Consider the following 22,233-nt stretch of genomic DNA (forward strand, 5'->3'; position numbering starts at 1 on the left):
ATCCAATCTTGAACAATCAAACTCTTGATCTAACCATTCAGTTTGTTGAGATCAAAGTGCTTGTGAGCAGCCCAATTTCACAATCAAGCTCTGATGCCACTTGTTAGGATTCAAACGCGAAACAAACAATTATTGAGATATGAAGTACACAACAATTTAATGATAAATAAGCCACAATCATAAAAGATAGACGATACACAATATTTAAAGTGGTTGGACTCCACCATTGAACCTACGTCCACGGAGAGAAACCTATTCTTTATTATGAGAGGAAAACCCTATATAAGAATACAATTTGAATCCAAATCCAACCCTTATATACCATCTCTCATCTCTCAAGAACTCTCTCTCATACCCATGTATAAGGCTACATGACGTCCTTATGTGTCCTTATATATTCCTTTGTAATATGCCAAATCACCTATTTATAGAGAACATTATTTGGCCAAAAAAATCAAATAACAACAGGAAACTAATTCTAAATTTTAGACATGTATAGAATAGAAAATAACTTTTAATCCTAAACAAAATAGAAAATTCTTTGACTACTACTTCAAGTAATTAAAACCAATTCGAAAATTAGTTACTTCCACGCAAAATAAGAAACCTGTCCTAAAAAAAATTAAGCCAATTTTCTAACAACATGGATATTAGTGGAATTACATGGATGGCATGCGCCTTAATGCTTTCATTGTAGATCTGCCTCTACTTAGAACTTGTTTGGATTGCTATTTTTTGGAGTTCTTATAAAAATAGTATTGTAACAATTTGATATACGTAAAAGAAAAGGTGATTGAAAATATGTTCATGAAAAAGATAAATATTTTTGGAAAAAAAATGATAATTCAAAAAGGCCATATTATCCAAAATTTGAAGCTTGCCTTGTTACTTAATTTACAGTCTTAAGTTTCTAAATAACACTAATAATAGTTTCAAATTTTGGTACCTGGCTTGGGACCCAGAATTGCTATTCTTAATGTTGCAAATGTTGATGAAAAATAAGAAATAACACGTGCTAGGACAAGCACATTATCACATATGTGATTTTACATATAATTTAGGGTTATTATCACTTTATCCCCTTTAAACTATATCATTACTATCAGTTTACTTCCTAACGTTATCTTTTAGTCACTTTACCTCCATAAGTAATTCAACTCAACATGTTAAGAAATTTTGGACAAAAATACCCTTTTACTCTATAGCATTACTACATTGTTATTATTATTTTATCCCTTTAAATTATAGTGATACAATCGCTTTAATTTCTAATATTATTTTCTATGCATTTTATCTCATCGTTAATCTAACTAGTATGGTAAAATTTTTTAAATATATTTACCCTTTTTATATATAATTAAAAATAAAAAAATTGGAATGGTTATTCTTCCTTGTTTTTCACTTTAAGAGATCCAAAAACATAAAAATAAACGGATTTTCTCAATTTTTTTCACACTTATTAATATTAGTGAAAGAAAAATAGATAAGAAAGAAGGAGACATAAAATTAGATTTTGCAAGGAAAGAAAATAAAGAAGGGTCTAACATTATCATATTATTTTAAAATTGTTGGAATTAGAATTGAAATTTGATAGTAAACAGAAAAGTGAAATAATTTTAAAATAATAAAAGTATTTAATTCTTTTTTATTTGTATTTTTAAAAAAAATGAATTGGGCTCTCCCTCTCCCCCTCCCCTTCCCCTTCCCCTTCCCCATTTTTCTATTTTTTTTCAATATTAATAAGATTGGCAAGAAAAAAGAATTAATACTTTGACTTTTTTTTTGATACTAAAAAGAAAAGAGCCACTTTAAATTTTTTATTATACAAAGAGGAGGGTACTTTCTTCTAAAATTTTTTAACTTGCTAAGTTGGTTTAATGGTGGGATAAATTGCCTAAAAAATAACTCTATGGGGTAAATTGATAATGAGACTATAGTTTATGGGGATAAAGTGATAATAATTTTAAGAACTAAACTTGTCTTTTCACTTTAATTAACAAACTCCATTAAGTTTGACCATTAGTTTTGGGGGGTAAAGTAATTAAAAGATAACGTTAAGAGAAAAATTGATAGTGCTACCAAACTTTAAGGAGGTAAAGTGATAATAATGCTATAATTTATGTATATCTTTGTAATGTGTAAAGATATGATCTTTGTTTCAACAAAAAATAAATAAATAAAATTTAGCCAAATGCTGAAAGGAAAACTCCAAGTATTCTATCTACAATAATTGCGCATCAAAAAAAAAAAAGAAGAAAACACTTCATATCTTTTGCAAAGTGAAGGTATTTGGACGCGTCAAAGTAGACCCGTCCAATGTTCTGTCTCAGCCCAAGAAGTCTGAGAAAACAATATATGGGCTCCTTTAGCAATAGGGTCTAACCCCAAAGACCCAGGCAGAAGACCGAACCAATCATTGGCCCACATTGCGCATTTTTCCGATCGCTTTAACTGACTAAACGCAAAACCTCGACAACCCGATTCATTTTTGTTTCTTTTTAAAATTTATTGTTGGCTGATTAAAAACGAGTTGATTTGAAAAGAAAGACAAATAGTATTGCCACAACCCATTTATTCCCACGACCATTTTGATTAAGATGACAAAAGTATCTATTTACATCCAAATCGTAATTGGACTTGGAGAAGAGCTAGTTTGTCATTTTGTCCAAAAATTGGTGTAGAAATAAATGGCATCAACCAGGGGTTAGGCTTTATATTGAATGTCCCTGCAACTTTTGTGCTCTTCTCCAAAAATAATCTAAATTTCTTGAAGACAAATTTAGAACTATTCTCTCTGCCGATGTTAAACCGCAAAATTTTTTAGTGTAAACTATTCTAAGAATTCTAATTAGGATGGCAGTCTATTGTGTATCCCTTATTTTCAAGATTTCCTCTCCACTTTAGAGTTATATTTTTTGATTTGTCTAATGGGTGCCTTATTCGTTAATATATATTTTAGGTGTTATTTTTTTTGAAAATTTAATATTAATTAGGAAAAGTAAATAAATACAAGGGAGGGTAGGCAATATTAAATAGGGAACGCATATAAATGTGAGAGAAAATAATAATTATTAGTATGTACATATATATGATATATTAAATAAATATTAGGTGTATTAACGAGTACCGTAAAGGCACTCGTTAAAAGAACCCCATATTTTTTACCCTGAAACACCTTCTCTATGCCTTCATTTTATGACAAGTGGTCCTTCGAAGAGCACACTGCAAGTTACAGTAGAAACCAAATTGCATCCCCTCTGACACTAACAAATTGATTTACCAGAGCGGGGAGACATATAATTTTTTACTTACATCATCACCAACAAATTGGTTACCTTTTATGCTACAGTTCCCACAACATCACCAACAAATTGGTTAACTTTTATGCTAAAGTTTCCCAATTTAAACAAAAGACTAGTGGCTGCAAATCATGTCAATTTCAATTCTGGCTCCTTGCTTTAGACCCCATTTTGAGGACAACTTAATGTTGACAAACTGTTTTTTGTGGCTATGATGAACTAGAATTACAGTGTGAAACATATGCACAATATCTCCTCTCCTTTTCTTTTCTTCTTTTATCTTTCCCTTTTCCTCCCCTCTGGCCTTTCATATTCTTGTACTGCATTCTGATAAGGAGCTCTATATTTGTAAAGCACATACAGGAACACAAGGGTAAGGACGGATCACTTTTTCACAAAAAAATTGTGTATTTGAATCCCACTATTAGTATGACGACTGTGTCGGTAAATAATTTGTAAAAATTTGTGTAATCGATCCGGAGAGCATGTCCTAATTTGCAGTGATAATCGAAATTGAACCTACTCAAAATTTTTCTTACAAAAAAAAGGCAATCTGCAAGAACTACTATAATAGACCGATGATCTCAAGAGCATGTCTTGACACATGTGATAGTGATTGAAACTGAACCCATCCAAAAAAGAAAAGAGTGCTGGAATGGATTGATTTAACCCAAGAAAGCAAAATCATGTAGACGTGATGAGCACAAGAACTTTTTATCAGCTTGCGTTTTGACAATATTATGAATTGATTAGTAAAGATTAAGACACCAAATCCTAGGACAATTAGAGATTAAGATGAACCCACTTGTCGTCTATTTTTAAATGACATGCCAAACGTTATCCCAGGGATGATGGCTTTTAACTACTGTTATATTTGATTACCTGTTTTACAGATACATGTATCCTTAAAAAAAGCTAAGTAGATGGACAGATAATTTGTGCATTGTGGTAGGAACAGTGTGCTCATGTCACTTGCATTTTGAAAAGATTCTTGCCTGACTAATGGGTTGAAGGATATGGTTGTACTACAAGTCTAAAGCTTACCGAAAATTAGTTAATCATACGTGAATGTCTAATTGCGTGACAGGTATAGCCACATTATATGATGTGAGCATCGTCATGCTTCAAAAGATGGATTCCCAAAAGGTTGTTTAACTCATAAAAAATTTGTAATAATAAGGATTGATTGAATTGAGGCGGCATATGATAGTTTTAAGCATTGAAATCAAAAGGGTCTATAGTTGTCGAATCAAGCCACTTAATGAAGTTTCTTATATGGGAATAAAAAGATAACGTATCAATTCTTGACAAATTCTATAAGCAATTCTAGCAAATTGAAAATTCTGACAGACGTAGTTGCTTTTAGAAATCATGCATCCTAGGAAGTTTTATTTTCTCTTCGTTGGTAGATCTGCACTTGCTAGAAGAAGGAAAGTGATGTTGCATAGTCTTCTTTCAAATATAAGATCAGGAAAAAAAAGAAAAGAAAAGATAGAGGTAGTTCAGAATACAATAATGCTTCAATTTCAGCTTAGTTCAGTAACCTGCAAAATGTATCTAATTTGTAGCAAATTGCTAAGATAAATACCAACCCAAAAAAATTGCTAAGATAAATTATCATAAAAACCTTACTAATGAAATTGGTCTGCCATTCTTCTTTTTTTTTCCCCCTAAAAGTTGAAGGCGAAACTCCAAGTTTGATAAAGGAGAATGGGAAAGGAGAGGATTTAAAACGTCAAACAAAGAATCTCCCACTTGGCATCCTATTTCAGTTTATTTTTCTGACTTTAAAAGCTATGCGGATCACCGTCCATTCTTTTTTGGCACCTCTTCCAACCTAATAAAGTAAGAGACTTTTTTTTTTTCCGAAAACGATAATAATGGTATAAGTTATTCTATCGTAGATTATAGGGGAAAGAAAGCCTAAAAAAATTAGTTTTTAGGGACTATCAGGTATATAGACTTTATTAGATCAAAAAAGTATTTTTGCACTAGTTTTAAATTTTTTTGGCTATAGACGGAAGTTGAACCTGCGCCCAAGGACTTAACTATTGGATTTTGGTGCAACGTGCAAATAAAGCTTCTTAGAGCTTTCTCTAGTGTACTAATACGAGGGTTCAAACCCACCTCTCCCCTGTAGTGTATGAATAGTGTAGATTGTTGATATTAGACTAAAAAAGGAACAAAGAGGAAGATACTTAACCAATTATTTGTGAAATAGATTTAGTGATATGTGTATGTGTTAGGGAAAATGCATCTAACTGTGTATATGACTCGTTAAGCTATTATTGGTTTGAGTCTCCTTTTTGGAAAAGCCAGCCATTCAACTATTTAACTATAATTTCTCCAAAATTCAAAACAAAAAAAAAGAAAGAAATATTTGAGTCCCAGAAAGGCAGAAATCTATCAAATCCACTCAACTTTTGCTCATAAGATTAGCTTACATCACACTGTCGTTCGTGCCCAGGTATGTGCAAGTACTTTTCACCCTTATCATTTCCCCGAACTGTACGAAGTTAAGGCAAATAAAAATATAGGGATAATTTCATAAACTTCTCCTGGAGTTTTTGATAATTGCAGCCACTTCCCTTGAGATTTAAAAAATTACACTTACCTTCTTTGGTGTTATGAAAGGACTAATAATTTTGATAACTTTACAAATCTTAAATGAAAAGTGGGTGTGAAGGAAAAAGAAATCTGCATTTTGTAAATATTTCTTTATTGAATAGTTTTAACGTCATCTCATTTAATATATTAGATTAAATTCCTAGGTTGTTTAAATGGACTTCTTGCTTACTACTAGTAGCAATGCATTTGTGAAACAGTTTCTTCACAACTTACTTAGCAAGGAAAAAAAAAAGGGAAGTCCAAACATTATAAAATGATGCCTTGAATTTTTTACTTAGCAAGTAATGTTGATATCTGATTTCTTTTGTCATTTAATTTGTTTCACAAAGCCATAGGGACAATATAGGATGTTCATTAGACTTTTTGTACTTACATCACCATTTGTTATCAAAACATATTTTTTAGGGGAGGTTTCTATAATTTTTCAAACTTTAAGGGAGGTGGATGCAACCATTACAAACCTTAGGGAGGTTTTTGAAATTATCCCAAAAATATAATACTCCATTAGATAGGTGCGTAATATATAAATCAATGATCAACTTTTAGTAAAATGAAAACTAGATAGATGAATTGATGGAAAGTCCCTCGACTTTTGATTGATTTTAATAAATTGACTAACAACAAGCTAATGTTACACCACGTACAAAACGAAACATATTAATGTAAGAGTCAAGGACATGAAACTTCACATCCTTTTCCCTTCGCTGTGCAATAAACTGGAAAATTCAACATTCCTTCAGGCAATAATTAAACTTTAATAGGCTCCATTTGAACATTGAGATCTTTATCAGCTTCAAGTCCGCAATTATTTGCTCGTAGAACCACAGGAATTTTCTCCAATTGTCCAAGTTTTGCAATGTCAATGATTTGTTCAGTTATGTCCGAAAGCTGATTTTCCTCCACGATGATAATTTGGTCTGCCAACTGAGAAACCTTGCCTTGTTTCTCAAGGTCATTGTCTTTCTCTGACTTGCTGTAAATCTTATACAGCACCATTTGGAGAACGCCAAAAACGAATCCCAGAACATTGGGAATCTGTGACGAAAGAAGAGAGAAATATTAGCCCGCAAAAATATTTAAAAAAGATTGATCTTATTAATGTAATGTCAGTATAAGATTTTCTTCATAGGTGTGTCCAAATAACTAGTATAAACTTTAGAAATTGCTAAAGAGCTTACAGCAATGTTGAAGTCTTTGAGTAAAAGGCCATAGAAGAACCATGCAACTGCATTTAGTGTGAGGAAAGCTGATAAAGGCAAGGGCATGTATTCGGCACTTTTGGTTCGTATAACTTGTCTCTGCACAAAATGACAAAATGAAAATTAGTAATCTGAGGGTCATTGAAGATGGAAAAAGGAAGAAGACGAATAGAAGATTTAATGAAAAAGAAGGAACTCTTTCTTTTTTTCCGCCCTATTTTGTGAACTTACCACTATGCATAAGGGGGCAACGAACACCAATAGCGCGAAAACTAGACAAATCCACCCAACAATACGGACACGGGCGGAGTCTTTGGCTAGGAAGTGAGTTAGGAGAACAATAAGACCAAATCCACAAGCCACTAGCAGCACAAGTAGCTTCACTGTTTCCACCTGCATATATTAATAAAACTAATAAGAATCACTAAATATTTTATTTTCTTAACCTTTTGATATAAAAGTTAGAGAATAAAGGACTGGTTTTGCCGTGGACCCTCTAAATGTAGGGTTTAGATACATACCCTAGCCTTCTTTGTTGCGTAGAAAAGAAAGAGGCAAATGTAGATAGTTTCTATGAAGCAGCCAAATGAGTTGATGGTAATGAGGAAAGTGGTTTTAGGCTTGAGAAATGCATAGTATATCCACAGCATGGCACTGAATAGTGCAATTACATATGGAATTGATTGGAACCCTTCAGTTGATTTTTTCTTGTAAATTTGGTAGAACGTTGGCCTGTAAATGAAAAAAGAAAAAAAAGAAGAATCCAATTAGCTCGACAAAATGTTTTTAGAACATTTTAGAGCAATATTAACAAATGGTCAACCAAATATGGACTTACACTGGGGCTAAAAACACGCAAAATGCGACGACGTTGCCTGCAGAAAAAAGGGAAAAAAAAGTTGTTAGTAATTCATGAGTAAATTCGTGAAAAGTTTATCCGCTTAATACTTGAAAAGGTCATGGAAAAGTAATTATATTATTTATTCAAGGTGACTGAAAACGATTGCATGGCGTGGAAATGATATTTTGATTGTGCAAAAACAGATCATGAGAGAAAAAGAATACTAGAAGAAATGCCTATGGAGAATGTTTGGGCAGGATCATGAGAAATTTACTAGAAGAAATATAGTCTATGAAGAGTGTTTAGTGAGAGCTACAGGAAGCTAATAATTTCCAGAGAATTTAAAATAGAATAACTTGATGTGCAGTATGCGAATTAATAGAATACATGCAACATTTGAGAGAAAGGTAAATGAGTGATTTGTACCAAGTAGGCCGAATACAAACGACAATTGATCAGAAGAAACAGCCATTGGAGTTTTTGTAGCAAAGACTACTAGTTTCTTGCTCTTCTCAGCCTTAGTTCTCACAAAGTTGTAGCCTGTGAGCAAACATGCATGGCTCGTTGAGCTATGTACATATATATAGTAAGGCAACACGACATTGATTAGTGCGAAAGTGCAAAACAAGGAATAAAATGATAAAAAATACAAAGAAATTAAAAAAAAAAAAGGGGAACAGTGCGAAAGTGCAGAAGGAAAAGATCTTTTTGTGCTTGTGGACTGTTTAGATGATTACCATAAAAAGCACACTCCTCCCAAGCTAATACATCCTGATTTGCATTGTTTTCGTGGTCTGCTGCATGAACAGTAGAAGATTAGGGGTCCCAACTGGCTTCTTTTATTATGTCATCCTCCAATCCCGATGGCTATAAGGTGTCCAAGTCATCCTCATATTTTCCGGGAAGGGTTTAATTTCTATATTTTCTATTGCAAAATGAACTCCGATTCAGCAAGAAACCAATCCGGAATGATTGAAAGAACCACCTCATTGCGTCCACTTGGCAGCAATAATACAAAGGGACATGCCATTGTGGTTCTTGGATCGATCGTTAGATGGAAAAGATTAAGGGCAGCAGTAGTGGTGATGGAAATCTAGCGATATGTTTTAGTACGTAGCCTTATCTCGTTATGGTGGATTATGTCATTCTCTAAAGCAAGGGATGAATTCACCTTTTTCTCGAAAATTAAAGCTGGCATGGTTTGGTTGAATTATTGGATAGTGTTGGAACATAATAATAGAAATGGGCTTTTAACATCTGGAGCAAATTTCTTGAGATGACTAGCTAGAGACCATTTACCGGCAAATATCTGATGTTCATCTTCCCTGCACCAGGCAAATTGATTTGTATGACTTTGTTATCACGAATTAACTATTTTGAGCTTCAGAGTGGCGAAATGTTTGCGTCCATATTCAGTTGGTGCTTGATTAGCTTACCTACTTAAATATGAGTAGGAAATTGACTCTTTCAGAAAAAATAAGTGATTGGGAGAAAAATCAATGAATCCAATTCCAGTTGATTGCATAGTTTCATCGTGCTGAATTCCCATCCCTGGTTAAGTTTTGGCGTGGTATATATCTTCCCTTTTTTCTTCAGTACTCTAATTGACAGGATAATAATCAAGCGTATAAAAAATCGATCCATTCAAACAGATCTTTCTCAAAAGCAATACCAAGAAAATTGACAAAATAGATGGATATTTAATTCCAACTCCGATCCACTAAGAAGCATTTTTAACTATAGATACACAGTTAAATATAGATTGGATTTGTCTTCAGGAGCACGTAGTTTATTAATGAAGTAAAATTAAGTGTCTAAAATATAGGGAGAAACAAAACTTGGGTACATTTATGTGATAGTTTTTGTGTACGTACACCCTTGAAAAGATGCTTCAACAGATGATGAAGTTGCTAATGCTTCAAAAAAGCTAGATTAGCTGTCAGGGCGTTTGTCTACGAGTATTTGGAGTATAAACAATACGATGAAGAAGCGCCACATAGCACCATGAGTATCAGTCCATGTGTCGCTCACATGTGCAATATCTTACTTGTCCTACTAATACAAGTTTATGGGTATTTTTTATAGCCGCAACAAATCTCGAATACAATGATTGCCATTTCAACTAAGTTCACAATTGATATTTAGCTTTTCATTAAGAAACTATAGGAATAGGGAGAAAAATTAAGGATTAGAATGAAAATTGTGGTTGAAGAGACACTACTCTGATTTCCCTCCAAAACTTGGCTCTTAGGAACGTTTGTGAATTGATATCTTTCTATTTGCATGGGCTCTCCAAAATGCAAATCGAATGCTATTTTTAAGACACCACCCCCCCCCCCCCCCCCAAAAGCCAAAAAAAAAAAAAACCATGAAAGAAAGAAAAATGTTTGATTTTGATTATTCTTAAAATAATGCATTTTTTTTTAAAAGAGGATCAATAGTAATTTCTCACTTATCTCCTTTGTTGATTCAAATTTATGACCTGTCTGTTTGTTTGCCGATTTCTTTCAATTTGCCTAAAGTGTCCAAATTATAAATCAAAGGGTCTAAACTGTTTTTCAGCTGTCTTAAAAATAAAAAAAAAAGACAGTGTTTTTGGTTAATCTTACCGGAAAGAATTGTCCAAATCTAGAATTCGAGGAACCAAGATTATAATTCCTTAAAATATCTGCATTTAGAGTGAAGTAGACTTTGTTGCACAAAGGGCCTTGGCTAAAAAAAAAAAAAAAAATTCTTAGGGGAAAATTATGGATTCAAGAGTTCTCTAGTGGCCTCGTTCTTTCTGTAAATCGTATACAATAAGCTAATGGAGACCTATTGTTCTAACCATAAACGAAGATACCTTGAGCCTTGAGGAGACCATGGATCATGAGTGAATTGTAAATAGACATGGACACTTTTCAATCTCGTATAATTAATTAGAGGCAATACCAACTGTTGATTTGAGATACATTTTATTACCTATATTACTGTGAAAAAGTGGTAACTTGGGTTATCTGTAACAAAATTTAGGTGTGATTTTCACACTGTATTTGGAAGCTGAGTCATGAAATATTTTAGAATACTTTACAGGTAGTTTGAATGTAGAGTTTGGCAGGTAATAGTGTTGAATCAAATTACAATTTTATATTCTTGGAGTTTGAAATGGACACATAAAACCCAAAAAAATAATGGAATAACAAATTGCCAAAACGGAAATAAAGGAAGCTGAGTCATGATATATTTAGAATACTTTACAGCTAGTTTGAATGTAGAGTTTGGTAGGTAATAGTGCTGAATCAAATAAGACTTTTATATTCTTGGAGTTTTAAATGGACAGAGAAAACCAAAAAAAAAAAAAAATCGAATACTAAATTGCCAAAAAGGAAAAATAGGTCCTACCGGGAGTCGAACCCAGGTCGCTGGATTCAAAGTCCAGAGTGCTAACCACTACACCATAGAACCGTACGTTGTTGTTGGCAAAAGTTTACCCATTTAATAGCTTAAACCACTTTTAACACCGTGTCTACATTAACTTGTAGGCATAACCTTGTAAAAAAGATGCTTCTAAAAGTTAATTGTAACAAAAGGTATTTGAACTTGTCCAAACCAGCTTCAAAACATGTCACTGTTTAAATTTTGCCAGAGTAGCATTTGAGCTTCTCCCAATAAGTTAGATGTCACGTATAAACAGGTAGAGAATAGTATGCATGAGATGCAGCTACACCTATTTCTTCTACTTTTATCTACTTCGAAATTCTAACAAATAGTGGATGGAGATATAAACAATTTTTTTTTACCATCGTATGGTTTAACAAAATTATAATTAACTGTACAGTTAGATTTAACCTTACCTTAAAGGGTCTCTATTTTTCATTTCTAGTAAAAGTTCCTAGTCCACACCTACTAAAAAGTTCATACTGGCAAAGAATTCAAAGCTGCCCAAATAGGTAGAAGTTAGCCTCAACAACCTTCTTTTTTCAGCCAAAAAGATGCAGTAACATTTATGTGAAGCGAACTCCTAATGAAGCAAATTTATAACAAAACTAATTGCTCAAAGTTGCTTTGAGTTTCTCATTATACTACTTCAAGTGCTCAAATAGGGGGCATCTTCAGCTGCACCTATCCTATTGGCTACACCAGTCAATAAAAATCAGTTTCAAGCAAGACCATCGACTAAAAGCAGCTCCAAGCAACACCATCAACTAAAAGCAACAGTTAGTTAAAATCTCCAGGATCATATGAACAAAAAGAACAAGAGAAACAAACAAATAACCTTATAGTTTAGTTTCTTAATCTAAGAGCTACTTATTTTTTTAATCTTTAAAGTAGTTGATGCCTACCCTGAAGCTTGGCGAATGTAAATACTAAGGAACTTGAGGAAGTGTGATGGATGACATAATTAACCTTTAAATTGCGAGAACAACAATGGGTTCCTATGTGGCTCAGACTGAAGTTTATGAAAGACTAGATTTTGAACCACTAAAAGTGTGACATTGGAGTAGGAACTATTTCCTTCTCATTTGTCTTTTACAAATCGCCAGTGGGATTCGATTCTCAGATGAATTCAGATCTTATTAGCTCTCACAAAAAGTATAAACTAATTTAATAGTTCTCCAAGTTGTGATCAGAGAACTTTCTTGGAACAAGTCATTCAAAGATTCTTGCTTTTGTTGTCAGAACATAGCATTATTCAGGAGTTGAATGTTGCAATGGACTTGCACCAAATGTAAAAAGTAGCTCGTACTAACGTTGGAGCCTCCAAAATCGAAGTAATCGAGAGGTTCAGCGTGATCAATGACACCATCAATTTCAGATTGCGAGGACAATATGGATTCCTATATGTCTCGTAGACTTCCAGCTGTAGGGACTATTACATTCTGATTTTTCTTCTAAAAGTCGAAGTGGATTCAAATATAAATAGGATTTTTTCAACGAATACTTGATGGGTACTCGTTAGTATATTTAGATTACAACTGATTTACTATATGAATTCATACGCTAATAATTATTATCGTATTTTACATTATATGTTTAACTCCATCTTGATCACCCGTTAAACAGACCCCCAGTATAAATATAAGTTCATTAGTTTTAGGTTTAGCATGAAGAATCTAAATTTATTAAAATGTGCTAGAGTTGTAAAAGGAATTTGTTTTATTATCAGAATGTAGCACGAGTTTGATGGTTGTTATGGTTGGACTACACCGGTGGCAAGCTGGCCTGTGAGTATGAAAGTAGCCATTTTTTGATACGTTAGCTGTGGGGGTAAAGATCCTAGAATATCTCTTCATTGAGATTATTTCCTTAGTTGGGTTGGATTGTAGCTCGATACGTTAGTTTTTAAGTCTTATTGCATTTGATTAAGCACCTGATGGTACAAAAGCGTAAAATATGCTCATATTGTACTATCTCATGTTAATTTGGTGTACTAATTGAAACAAGAAAGTAATCTTTTTTTTTTTATTGAATCTAAAAATCATCTTAATTGGGTAGCCATATAAAAAAAATGTACATTTTTTATGCATTTTTTTAACGGATACCCGTAGGACACTCGTTAACATGTCTAGCATTCATCTAAACTACTATATATATATGTGTGTGTGTGTATGTATATACACATACACACATACTGACAATTATTATCTTCCCTTATATTTATATATTTTTCTTATTTAATCTTACCTACTTTTTCTTATATTTATTTATTTTTTCTAATTAATCTCATATTTTCAAAAATATAACACGTGAAATATATCTTAATGCATGCTCATAGAGCACCCATTAGACGGACCTTTTTTTAGTCAACTAAGTTTTGATTCTTTATTTTATTTGAACTAAGCTTCATGCATAAGTGCTAGAAAAACGGGTATATTCCAACAGAATGATCAAAGGAACAGAGAACCGAAAAAGGTTAAAACTTTTCAGCCGGAGATTTTTAGCCTTAGGTTTTAATGTTCCGAGACAAAGAATATTTTATACTCCTATTGAATTTGTATTTGATCTCTTCTTGCTTTATTGTGCTTTCATTAACTTTTCATCGAGTCAAATAATACAAGTTGATTAGTTAATTGGAACAGAAACTTTCTTGTCCTTCTTTATGGTACATTATTTTTTGTATGATTACCTCTAGCATTTTTTATGTCCAAACCTTCTTTTGTTTGGCGGTTCAAAATCCCTTATTCACTCACTCTATTCTCTAAAATACACGTAAAAGTACTTTAATTAAAGCAAGAAATTCTTCTCCTCACATATATTTTTTATTTTGTCATTCATTTATTGAGTTGTCAACATATCCTACGATACCTGTTGCATACCACAGAGTACATCTATGTCATAACCATGAGATTTAATAGTCAATTGGTGTCCTGATCATACAAGTATGTCCGACACAAAATCCTACATTGCCTATTTAGAAATACATCTGAGAAAAAGCTACAATAAACGAAGGGTTCAAAGAGGAGTCAAAGCCAAGAACTAGTTGCCTTCTTTTCTAGCTTTGAGCAACATTTGTTTTAGGTTTTGGGATTCTCAAATTATTCGGAGAATCCTTATATAACATTCTACTATAAGATAGAGACCAATTTTTTTGTGTCATTTGTAGTCCTTCTGGAAGAAATCAGTCCGAAACGTTATGCGACTAGAAACAACATATGCAAATCTAGATCCACAGACTAGTTTGGGACTTGTCCCATCGATGACGAGCCCAAATATGTTGATGAATTAGTATAAATGTCATGTATATGTAATACGTATTAATAGATTAATCATTTGAACATTGAAACGTCCGGAAGTATTGAACATATATATTAAAATGTCTAAGTCGACCCAATAATTAGGAGGAGGTTTCTTAGAATCTTTATCGCTGTCAGGTTCAGGAGTCGAATTCTGTACTTAACAATTTGGGTTAAAAAAGGTGTGAAGAAAGATGCAAAGATAAAATAAAAGAAAAACTTCAAAGCTATGTAAAAGAACCCTAGCCTAGATGTACATAATTAGTGCATAGTAAATGAGTCAATTGCATTGAATCTAGTCTAATATTTAGTTGTCCACAGCAAGATCACAAGCATATTCGTGGAATGGAAGACATGAGCATATTGGACTGAAATAGTTGTTCAACATGAGGTATCAAATTTCACGCTTGAAGTAATAGGCTGCACGAATTTTAACTTTCTCACGTCCTAATTAGTCAACACACTGATATTTATAAATCAAAATATCTTTGAGGGAAATGAAACAATAATCGCTCAAAGTGGCATAAATGTTATTATAAAAACAAAAAGTTTCACTTTAATTACTTAATTTGACCACTACAAATATCTTCCAAGACCGTAATCACAAGTAACTAATTAAATGTCATGAAAAAAAAAGACTAATTAAAAATCATTTGCTGAATAACACCTCAAGTAGCCGTACATCTGGTAGCTTCCCACCTTCTAAGGTCTTCATTTAAAGGTGAATGAAGGATCCTTCCTTCATTTCCCCTAGAAACTTTTGAAGTACTTTTAGAAAGCAGAACTGTCACATTAATACTCATCTTCAGTGAGATATCATCATTTGGCATTCAGCAACGGCCAAAGGACATACCATCAATTAATTGGACAGAATCCTCCCAAATTATTCGAGTTTCGAATATGATAATCAACTTATCAAGATCAACTAATAAATATGTTGGGATAATTTCCTTTTAGGTTCTAATCATTTTAGATAAACTAAATTGGGAAATAAATAGAGAAAAGTACTAGGCTTGGAGATCCAAATCCCCTTGAAGTTATTAGTCGAATTGGTCTGAATCAGTTTGATCAGCTAAATACGTGGTGAAGATCATTGGTCAAGTACGGACGATGGTGCTGAACCATTTGTGGTTGGTTTGACGGTTAAAAACTCTTAAAGACTTTTTCCTAAGGTCAAGAATTTGGATCTTCCTTCTTACACGGCTGGATTCGGATTCGTAATCTATATATGCGCTTAAAAGTATTGTTATTTTGTAAAACAGATTCTAACGTTAAACTTGCCACATAAGTACGGTAGAGTCTCCTGTTATAGTGGCTGATGTAATGCCAGTGTCAATATTCCCTGTTAAAGAATAGTTAACCTACCACCATTAGTCCATTTCCCTGTCAATTTTGCTGCAGTATTTACTATAAAATGGTCCATTATGCTAGTGATAAAAAGATACTTGCATTGTAAAAATTATCCTCCAAAGTAATTAATTAATCTGATACCTATTTTGATTAACTTTCTTGAAAGGCACTTGAGATTTTTAAAGTCATGAAGTTGAACGGTTCCATTCTTTTGAGTACGTTGCTTGGTATATGAATACTTCTTTTAAAAAAAATATATAGAATTAACAGTGATCTTTCACTTACCCTTTTAACGATTCGAATCCGTGATGCAGTTATTAGTGGCATATGAATACTTTAGAAAACCCAATTTCTTATAGTATCTGTAGTTATTAATTGGTAATTATATTGCTTGGAATTAATTAATTTTGATGATGACCACATTAAGAAGTCATGTATTTTATGGTGCAATCAGGAGCCCACATTAAGAAGTCTGAATCCACTACTGAACTGGCAGGTAAGGGTAAAAAAAAAAGGGTGCAGGATAGAGCGCAATAGCAAGTTAGCAACAAGTGATGATAATATATTGTACCAATTGGTTGTGAAACCTTTTTTGACAAATGGCGAAAGTTAAACTCAGAGATCGACAGCTCCTCCAAATCCAAATCATAGGCTGTTTAGTGGAATCATCGGGTTGTGATTTGTCTGCTGCATTTTTCACATGATAAAGAGTATCCATGCTAGCTCATGAAGATGTCAATAATGGAGAACATGCTAGGCACAGCCGGAAAGGCGGAAACAAGATAAACATTGCTTTTCCCAAGTAGTCACAATATGTACAGCCCTGCAGATTAATGTCCACATTATTAGAACTACTCAATGATTCTCAGCATCAAATGAAATTGTCATTCTTCAATGTGTTTTTATCGTTCTAATTTGTTGTTACACGTTTCATGTATTTCCAATCAATATTAGTGCTTAATTTATCTAATCATTAGACCGCTAAATTTTTTCCTTGTAAGTTTTGGCATCTTTTTCAAATCAAAGTAACTATTCATCAACATAAAATTTTCACCTTTAACAAATGATTTCACTGTCAATAGCACTAAATTTTCACGTTCTAAGTAAATTTTTAGTACAGAATTTATCCATCCAGGTCTTACAAACGTGGATGTTAAACTCAACTGTTAAGCATACACAATCTCTACAAAATTGAAGGATGCAATAATGCACACATGAAACACTTACAAAGCACCATCTTTTCTACTTTTAGTTCTTCTTCGCCGCCTCAAAACTAAACAGCCCACATCGCCCATCGCCGGGATCCTTTGCACCACCAAACAGAACCACCCCTAACCCCAGCAACCCTCCTTCCACTCACCCCCAATCTCGAGCTGCGCCGCATATTCCTCCTAGTTTTAACATCCATCAAAGCAAATTTACAGGGGTATTGGTGCAATTCAACTTAAACGATGGAAACCAACAATGACCATTCACGTTCCTCCCCTTTTTTTTTTTGGGATACTACAAACACAGGAGAATTTTTACATAACGAACCCGTTTTGATTAATCTATTGATGAGAAGCACTGAAATAATGATGGCAATCCCTTTATTCTGGTGGTCCATGGAAAGTCTCTATCATCTGATATTGAAGTTTGACCAAGCGTGAAAGCCGCCATCCACCAGAATGATTTTGGCGCTAGGAATTAAGGTTTCTAATACGTGCGGTTCTGGGTTGGTTTTGCCTTTAGATTTCCTTTTTGGAAATCTTTCAAGTCAAAAGGTGCAGTCGAGTGTTTTGCATGGAATTTTGCATGGCTTATTTTGCGGTTATGGTGGGTTCTGGGAAAAAATAAAAGAAAGAAAGAAAAAGGAAGAAGCCCAGAATTGTTTTGTTGTTATTCTTCCTTTATTTTTGTATTGACATGATTAACAGAGGAGAAGTGCAAAAGATTGCGATTCTTTAGGGGTTTAATTATGAGTTCTTTTTGAAAGCTAGGAGAATGAGTTTTGTTTGATGGTCAAAACATTTATGATTCCAATGGATCAATAAACCCCTCATAAAATATAGTTTGCTCTAAAACTTTTCAGGTGCTCAAACTTTTAAAATTATCTGTTAGTCATTAAATTTTGTCCAATATTTGTTGGTCTTTTTGGTCGTAAGAGTAAAATGGTCTTAGTCTTAGATTTTGGTCCTAATTCTTCATCTGCTCATAATACCATAAAGAGCTTTCTAATAATTTTTGAGAATTAAGAGATAACGTTATTGTAATTCAATCACTTAGATATCCTTTTTAAAAACAGAATAGTAAGTTTGGTCTTTATTCTGATGTAAAGTTGTTAGTGGTGCAACATATTTGAGATATTGAAATCTTTGTGTAACATAACAAGTAAATTGTGTTTGTTTAATTCCAATCCGATAGAGCTAAATGGTTGCTTACCTAATTTTGAGTAAGTAGTTGTGGTGTAATAAATGTACAATTTAAATGACCACAATAAAGTAATTTATAATTCAAGGATGAAACATAACTTGTTGAAAAAGTTCGAGAACTTTTGGAGTAATTCACCATAAAATATTATACTTAAAATCTTATTATATGAAATTCATGCAGTTCAATTAATTAAGTGTAACTGATGAGGAGTTGGTCTAGTGATAAATGTTGAAATCCCAAAAATTAGAAGTTTAAATTCAAATTTAACTATATCTAAGTTAAGAGATCACAGTATTTGTTGGTTTATACCTATTATTATTGATAATTGTACTGGGTGTATTTATAGTTTATTGAGTTATTTTTTCACACCATTTATGAGTTAATTTGTTAGTTATATCAATCCTACCATTGAATTCCTTGTAGTATTATCCCAGCAGAACATTTTGCATCTCAAGCTATCATTTTTGATGGACCGCAATCTATTACCCAAGTGTAAAGGTAAAATACCATAAGTTGTGGTCGCTTGTCCAACTGTAGTGTAAGCTTTCTAAGTCGCATACCGTGGAAATTATGGTAAGATTACATACCCCAACTGTTAAAAAGCTTCGTTATAGACTTTTAATTAACGAAAAGTTGGGGGAAAGACGAGTTGGATGGTCGAGGAGAAGGAGTATAAGTGACAGATCTTGAGTTTGAGACTTCTCACTTACATTAAAAAAAAATAATACAAAACTAACGAAAAGTTTGAAGTAGATTTTATCTCTATTAATGATTGTCGTTTTCATTTCTATTTGTGATTGCGGATTCAACAATTCAATTTTCCTTTTGTGTTAGGCCGCAAACTCAATCAACACAATATGATAATGATGAGCTAATCTGAACCTTTGTGTCAAAATTTAAGGACCCCATACCTTAACAACAAATTGTTTAAGATTAATTAATTAGAAATGCAAGTGCTAATCATCCATCGAACTTACAATCAACTTTAGAGACGTCAGGCAATTACGAGGCATATCCTTACCAGAAATCATTACTTCAACGCAAGAAAAAGAGGATAATTGAAAATAATTTCATGGATAATGTGGCAGCCTTCTAGGGCTAGTGGTTGCCGATTTGTTGTATGATCAATAATGTGTCCAACCTACTATTACTTCACACGTTTACCCTGAATTTTACTTTTTTCCTGTGAAGCAAATATTCAATTCCCACGCTATATATATATGCCCAACCCACTGACAATGGGTTGCATCAAGAAATCAGGGAAAGTTAGGGGTGTCCTCTAGAGGCCCATTGCCAAAAGGGAAAGATTTCTAGCTTCTCGAAGCTATGACCCTCTTCCCCATCCAAAATCCATGGGTGTTCGCCCTTGGTATTCTAGGTAAAAATAGAAAAGAATACTTTTCTTTCGATATATTTGATAGCATTATACTTCGCTCTCAAATTTTAGGTGCCTTTTCATCCTTCAGTGGAATGAAACATGGCAAAACTTTATATGCGCATGACATTAGGTAGAAAACAAAAAGTTAAACCACATTAAATATAACAGCATCGTACGCATAAAATAAACAATATAGCTTTCTCAATTTTTAATTTTTCTGGGCTATGTTGGTTTTGCAACACCGATCATACAAGGATGCATGGAATGAAAAATGGGAGGACATTGGACAGTGTATATGTGATGCTTACTCAGTATCTTGTGTTCATGTCGAGCAGACATTTTAGGGATTGTATTCATATTCTTCATTGTTTCTTAACAATCAATGTTTTTCAGGCAACTTGGTCTCCTTCTTGGTGTATCTTGCTCCAGTGTAAGTCATATTCGCGTATAGATATACACATTTGTTGCCCTCTCAGTAATTTTCATGATCAATGACTAACCAAGAAGAATATTTCGACATGATTTTCAGGCCAACGTTTCGTAGGATTGCCAAGAAAAAATCAACTGAAGGGTTTCATTCATTCCCCTACGTGGTTTCGTTATTCAGTGCCATGCTTTGGGTTGATTATGCCAGAGTCAAATCAAATGTGCTTCTGGTTACCGTCAACTCCATTGGCTGTCTCATAGAGACCATCTACATTGCCTTCTTCATTGTTCATGCACCAAAGAAGCACAGAGTACGTAGCATATCTATCAAGAAAAGGAAAAAACATGCAGCAATATTTTCCTTCTTCTAGGGCTTTTTTTTTTCTCCTCATGATTTTAATGAACTGATTTGAACTTAAACTGGCCTTTGCAGATATTCACTTTGAAGCTTGTAATTCTTCTGAACTTCATTGGTTTTGGATCGATTTGCATTCTGACCGAATATCTGGCCAAAGGAGCTCGAAAGACTCAAGCCCTAGGTTGGCTTTGTGTTGCCTCGTCCGCGATTGTATACATTGCACCTCTAAGCGTAATGGTAAGGATGCTAAAAACGGCTCATTTTATGCTAAATTCTCCTTGCTAGGCCTTAAATCATGATCTAGTTATCCAACTTGAACGTTTAATTCAATGATTTGTCACTTTTCAATTGCTTGATGCAATGAGGATATTTCACCATGGAAAATCTGAGGATTGTTCTATCAATTTTGTCGAGTTTTGCTCAACTAATCTTCAACAAGATACTTTGTTGGTAGCAAACTTCGTACGTGTGCTTGTCTTTTAGTTTTATCTTCTGCTTACTTTTGTTTTTGTTTTTTCTTTGTGTTGTGCAATGCAGAAGCAGGTCATAAGTACTAGAAGTGTGGAGTTCATGCCATTCTGGTTATCATTTTCCCTTGTTTTGAATGCTCTTACGTGGTCCTCTTATGGTTTACTACTTAAGGACATACATATCACGGTAATTAATTGCTTGCTCTTATTGAAGATTTATTTACGAGCATCACTAGCAATAATTCCTAATTAAACACTAATGATCTTTTAGAAAGGTTTTATTTCCTTGAGATATTCTTTAGTGCTTAGGTTAAATCAGATTTAGATTGGGCATTATTTGATTGGTTGACACAAGATTAATTATGTGTCTCAATATATTCCCACGTACTAGTTTTTTATGACTTGTACTATATATTGCTAACTCATGTGTGAATTGCGAGTATTCCAATCATTACCTTAAACTTAAGAGAACAGATGATATGTTCTAAATCACAAAGTCATGAAAAAGGTCAAAATTGGTTTATAGAAATCATAATTTTTTTCTTCAATTTAATCGAGGTTTTTGAAGAACTCATGATTATCGAATTTCATATTCCATTAATTGTCAATTTTTCTCGTTGATCATGCTTTTTCCATTTTAATACAGGTTCCCAGCATAGTGGGATTCATTTTTGGGATGATACAAATGGCCCTATACGTAATATACAAGAATATCAAGATGAAACCAGAAGAGCCAAAGCTCCCCACTATCATGAAGCCCATCACAATCATCCCATCTGAAATACTACCGCTAGGCTCTTTACCAATTGATGAAACCAATAAGGCTAAGAATGAAAAAGTGCAAGAACAAATCCAACAAGGAGAAAGGGAACAAGATGCATCCCATCAGGTTTAGTTGAAAAATCAGATGCCAATGGACTTGAATATGATTTCAATTGGCCTATGTACAGTTAAGCTCTTGAATGATGGGGAGGCTCTTGATTCTTGAATGTTTTGTGGTTATTTTTCAACGAAGCTGACAAATGTACTCCTCTGCTTGAATTTAGAATTTCATGCCTACTCAGTATTTGACAGATCTTTAGATTAATCTTCAATAAATTTAGTTGTTTTATTTTTCTATTGAAAGAACTATTATTCATGAGATTGGAAGCAATTGAGA

General features: G+C 33.4%; 2 protein-coding genes and 1 non-coding gene across 3 annotated transcripts; 1 reads left to right on the top strand and 2 right to left on the bottom strand.

Moving 5' to 3' along the window:
- Nucleotides 1-6,674: 6,674 nt before the first annotated feature.
- Nucleotides 6,675-8,439, bottom strand: LOC113768987 (bidirectional sugar transporter SWEET10-like). Its single transcript, XM_027313482.1, has 6 exons — nucleotides 8,394-8,439; nucleotides 7,965-8,001; nucleotides 7,648-7,858; nucleotides 7,358-7,519; nucleotides 7,106-7,225; nucleotides 6,675-6,962 (listed from the first exon to the last, which is right to left on the bottom strand). The coding sequence occupies exons 1-6, from the start codon at nucleotides 8,437-8,439 to the stop codon at nucleotides 6,675-6,677; spliced, it is 864 nt and encodes a 287-aa protein (XP_027169283.1).
- Nucleotides 8,440-11,339: 2,900 nt separating this feature from the next.
- On the bottom strand, nucleotides 11,340-11,411 carry TRNAQ-UUG. Its single transcript has one exon. It is a non-coding gene; the product is annotated as a tRNA-Gln (tRNA).
- An 8,357-nt stretch (nucleotides 11,412-19,768) lies between these two features.
- LOC113768988 (bidirectional sugar transporter SWEET13-like) lies at nucleotides 19,769-21,969 on the top strand. Its single transcript, XM_027313483.1, has 6 exons — nucleotides 19,769-19,820; nucleotides 20,214-20,250; nucleotides 20,350-20,557; nucleotides 20,680-20,841; nucleotides 21,142-21,261; nucleotides 21,721-21,969. Exons 1-6 carry the CDS (start codon nucleotides 19,769-19,771, stop codon nucleotides 21,967-21,969), a joined length of 828 nt encoding a protein of 275 aa, XP_027169284.1.
- The last annotated feature ends 264 nt before the right edge of the window (nucleotides 21,970-22,233 follow it).

This window comes from Coffea eugenioides, chromosome 4, assembly GCF_003713205.1.
Source record: "Coffea eugenioides isolate CCC68of chromosome 4, Ceug_1.0, whole genome shotgun sequence".
Taxonomy (NCBI): Eukaryota; Viridiplantae; Streptophyta; class Magnoliopsida; order Gentianales; family Rubiaceae; genus Coffea; species Coffea eugenioides.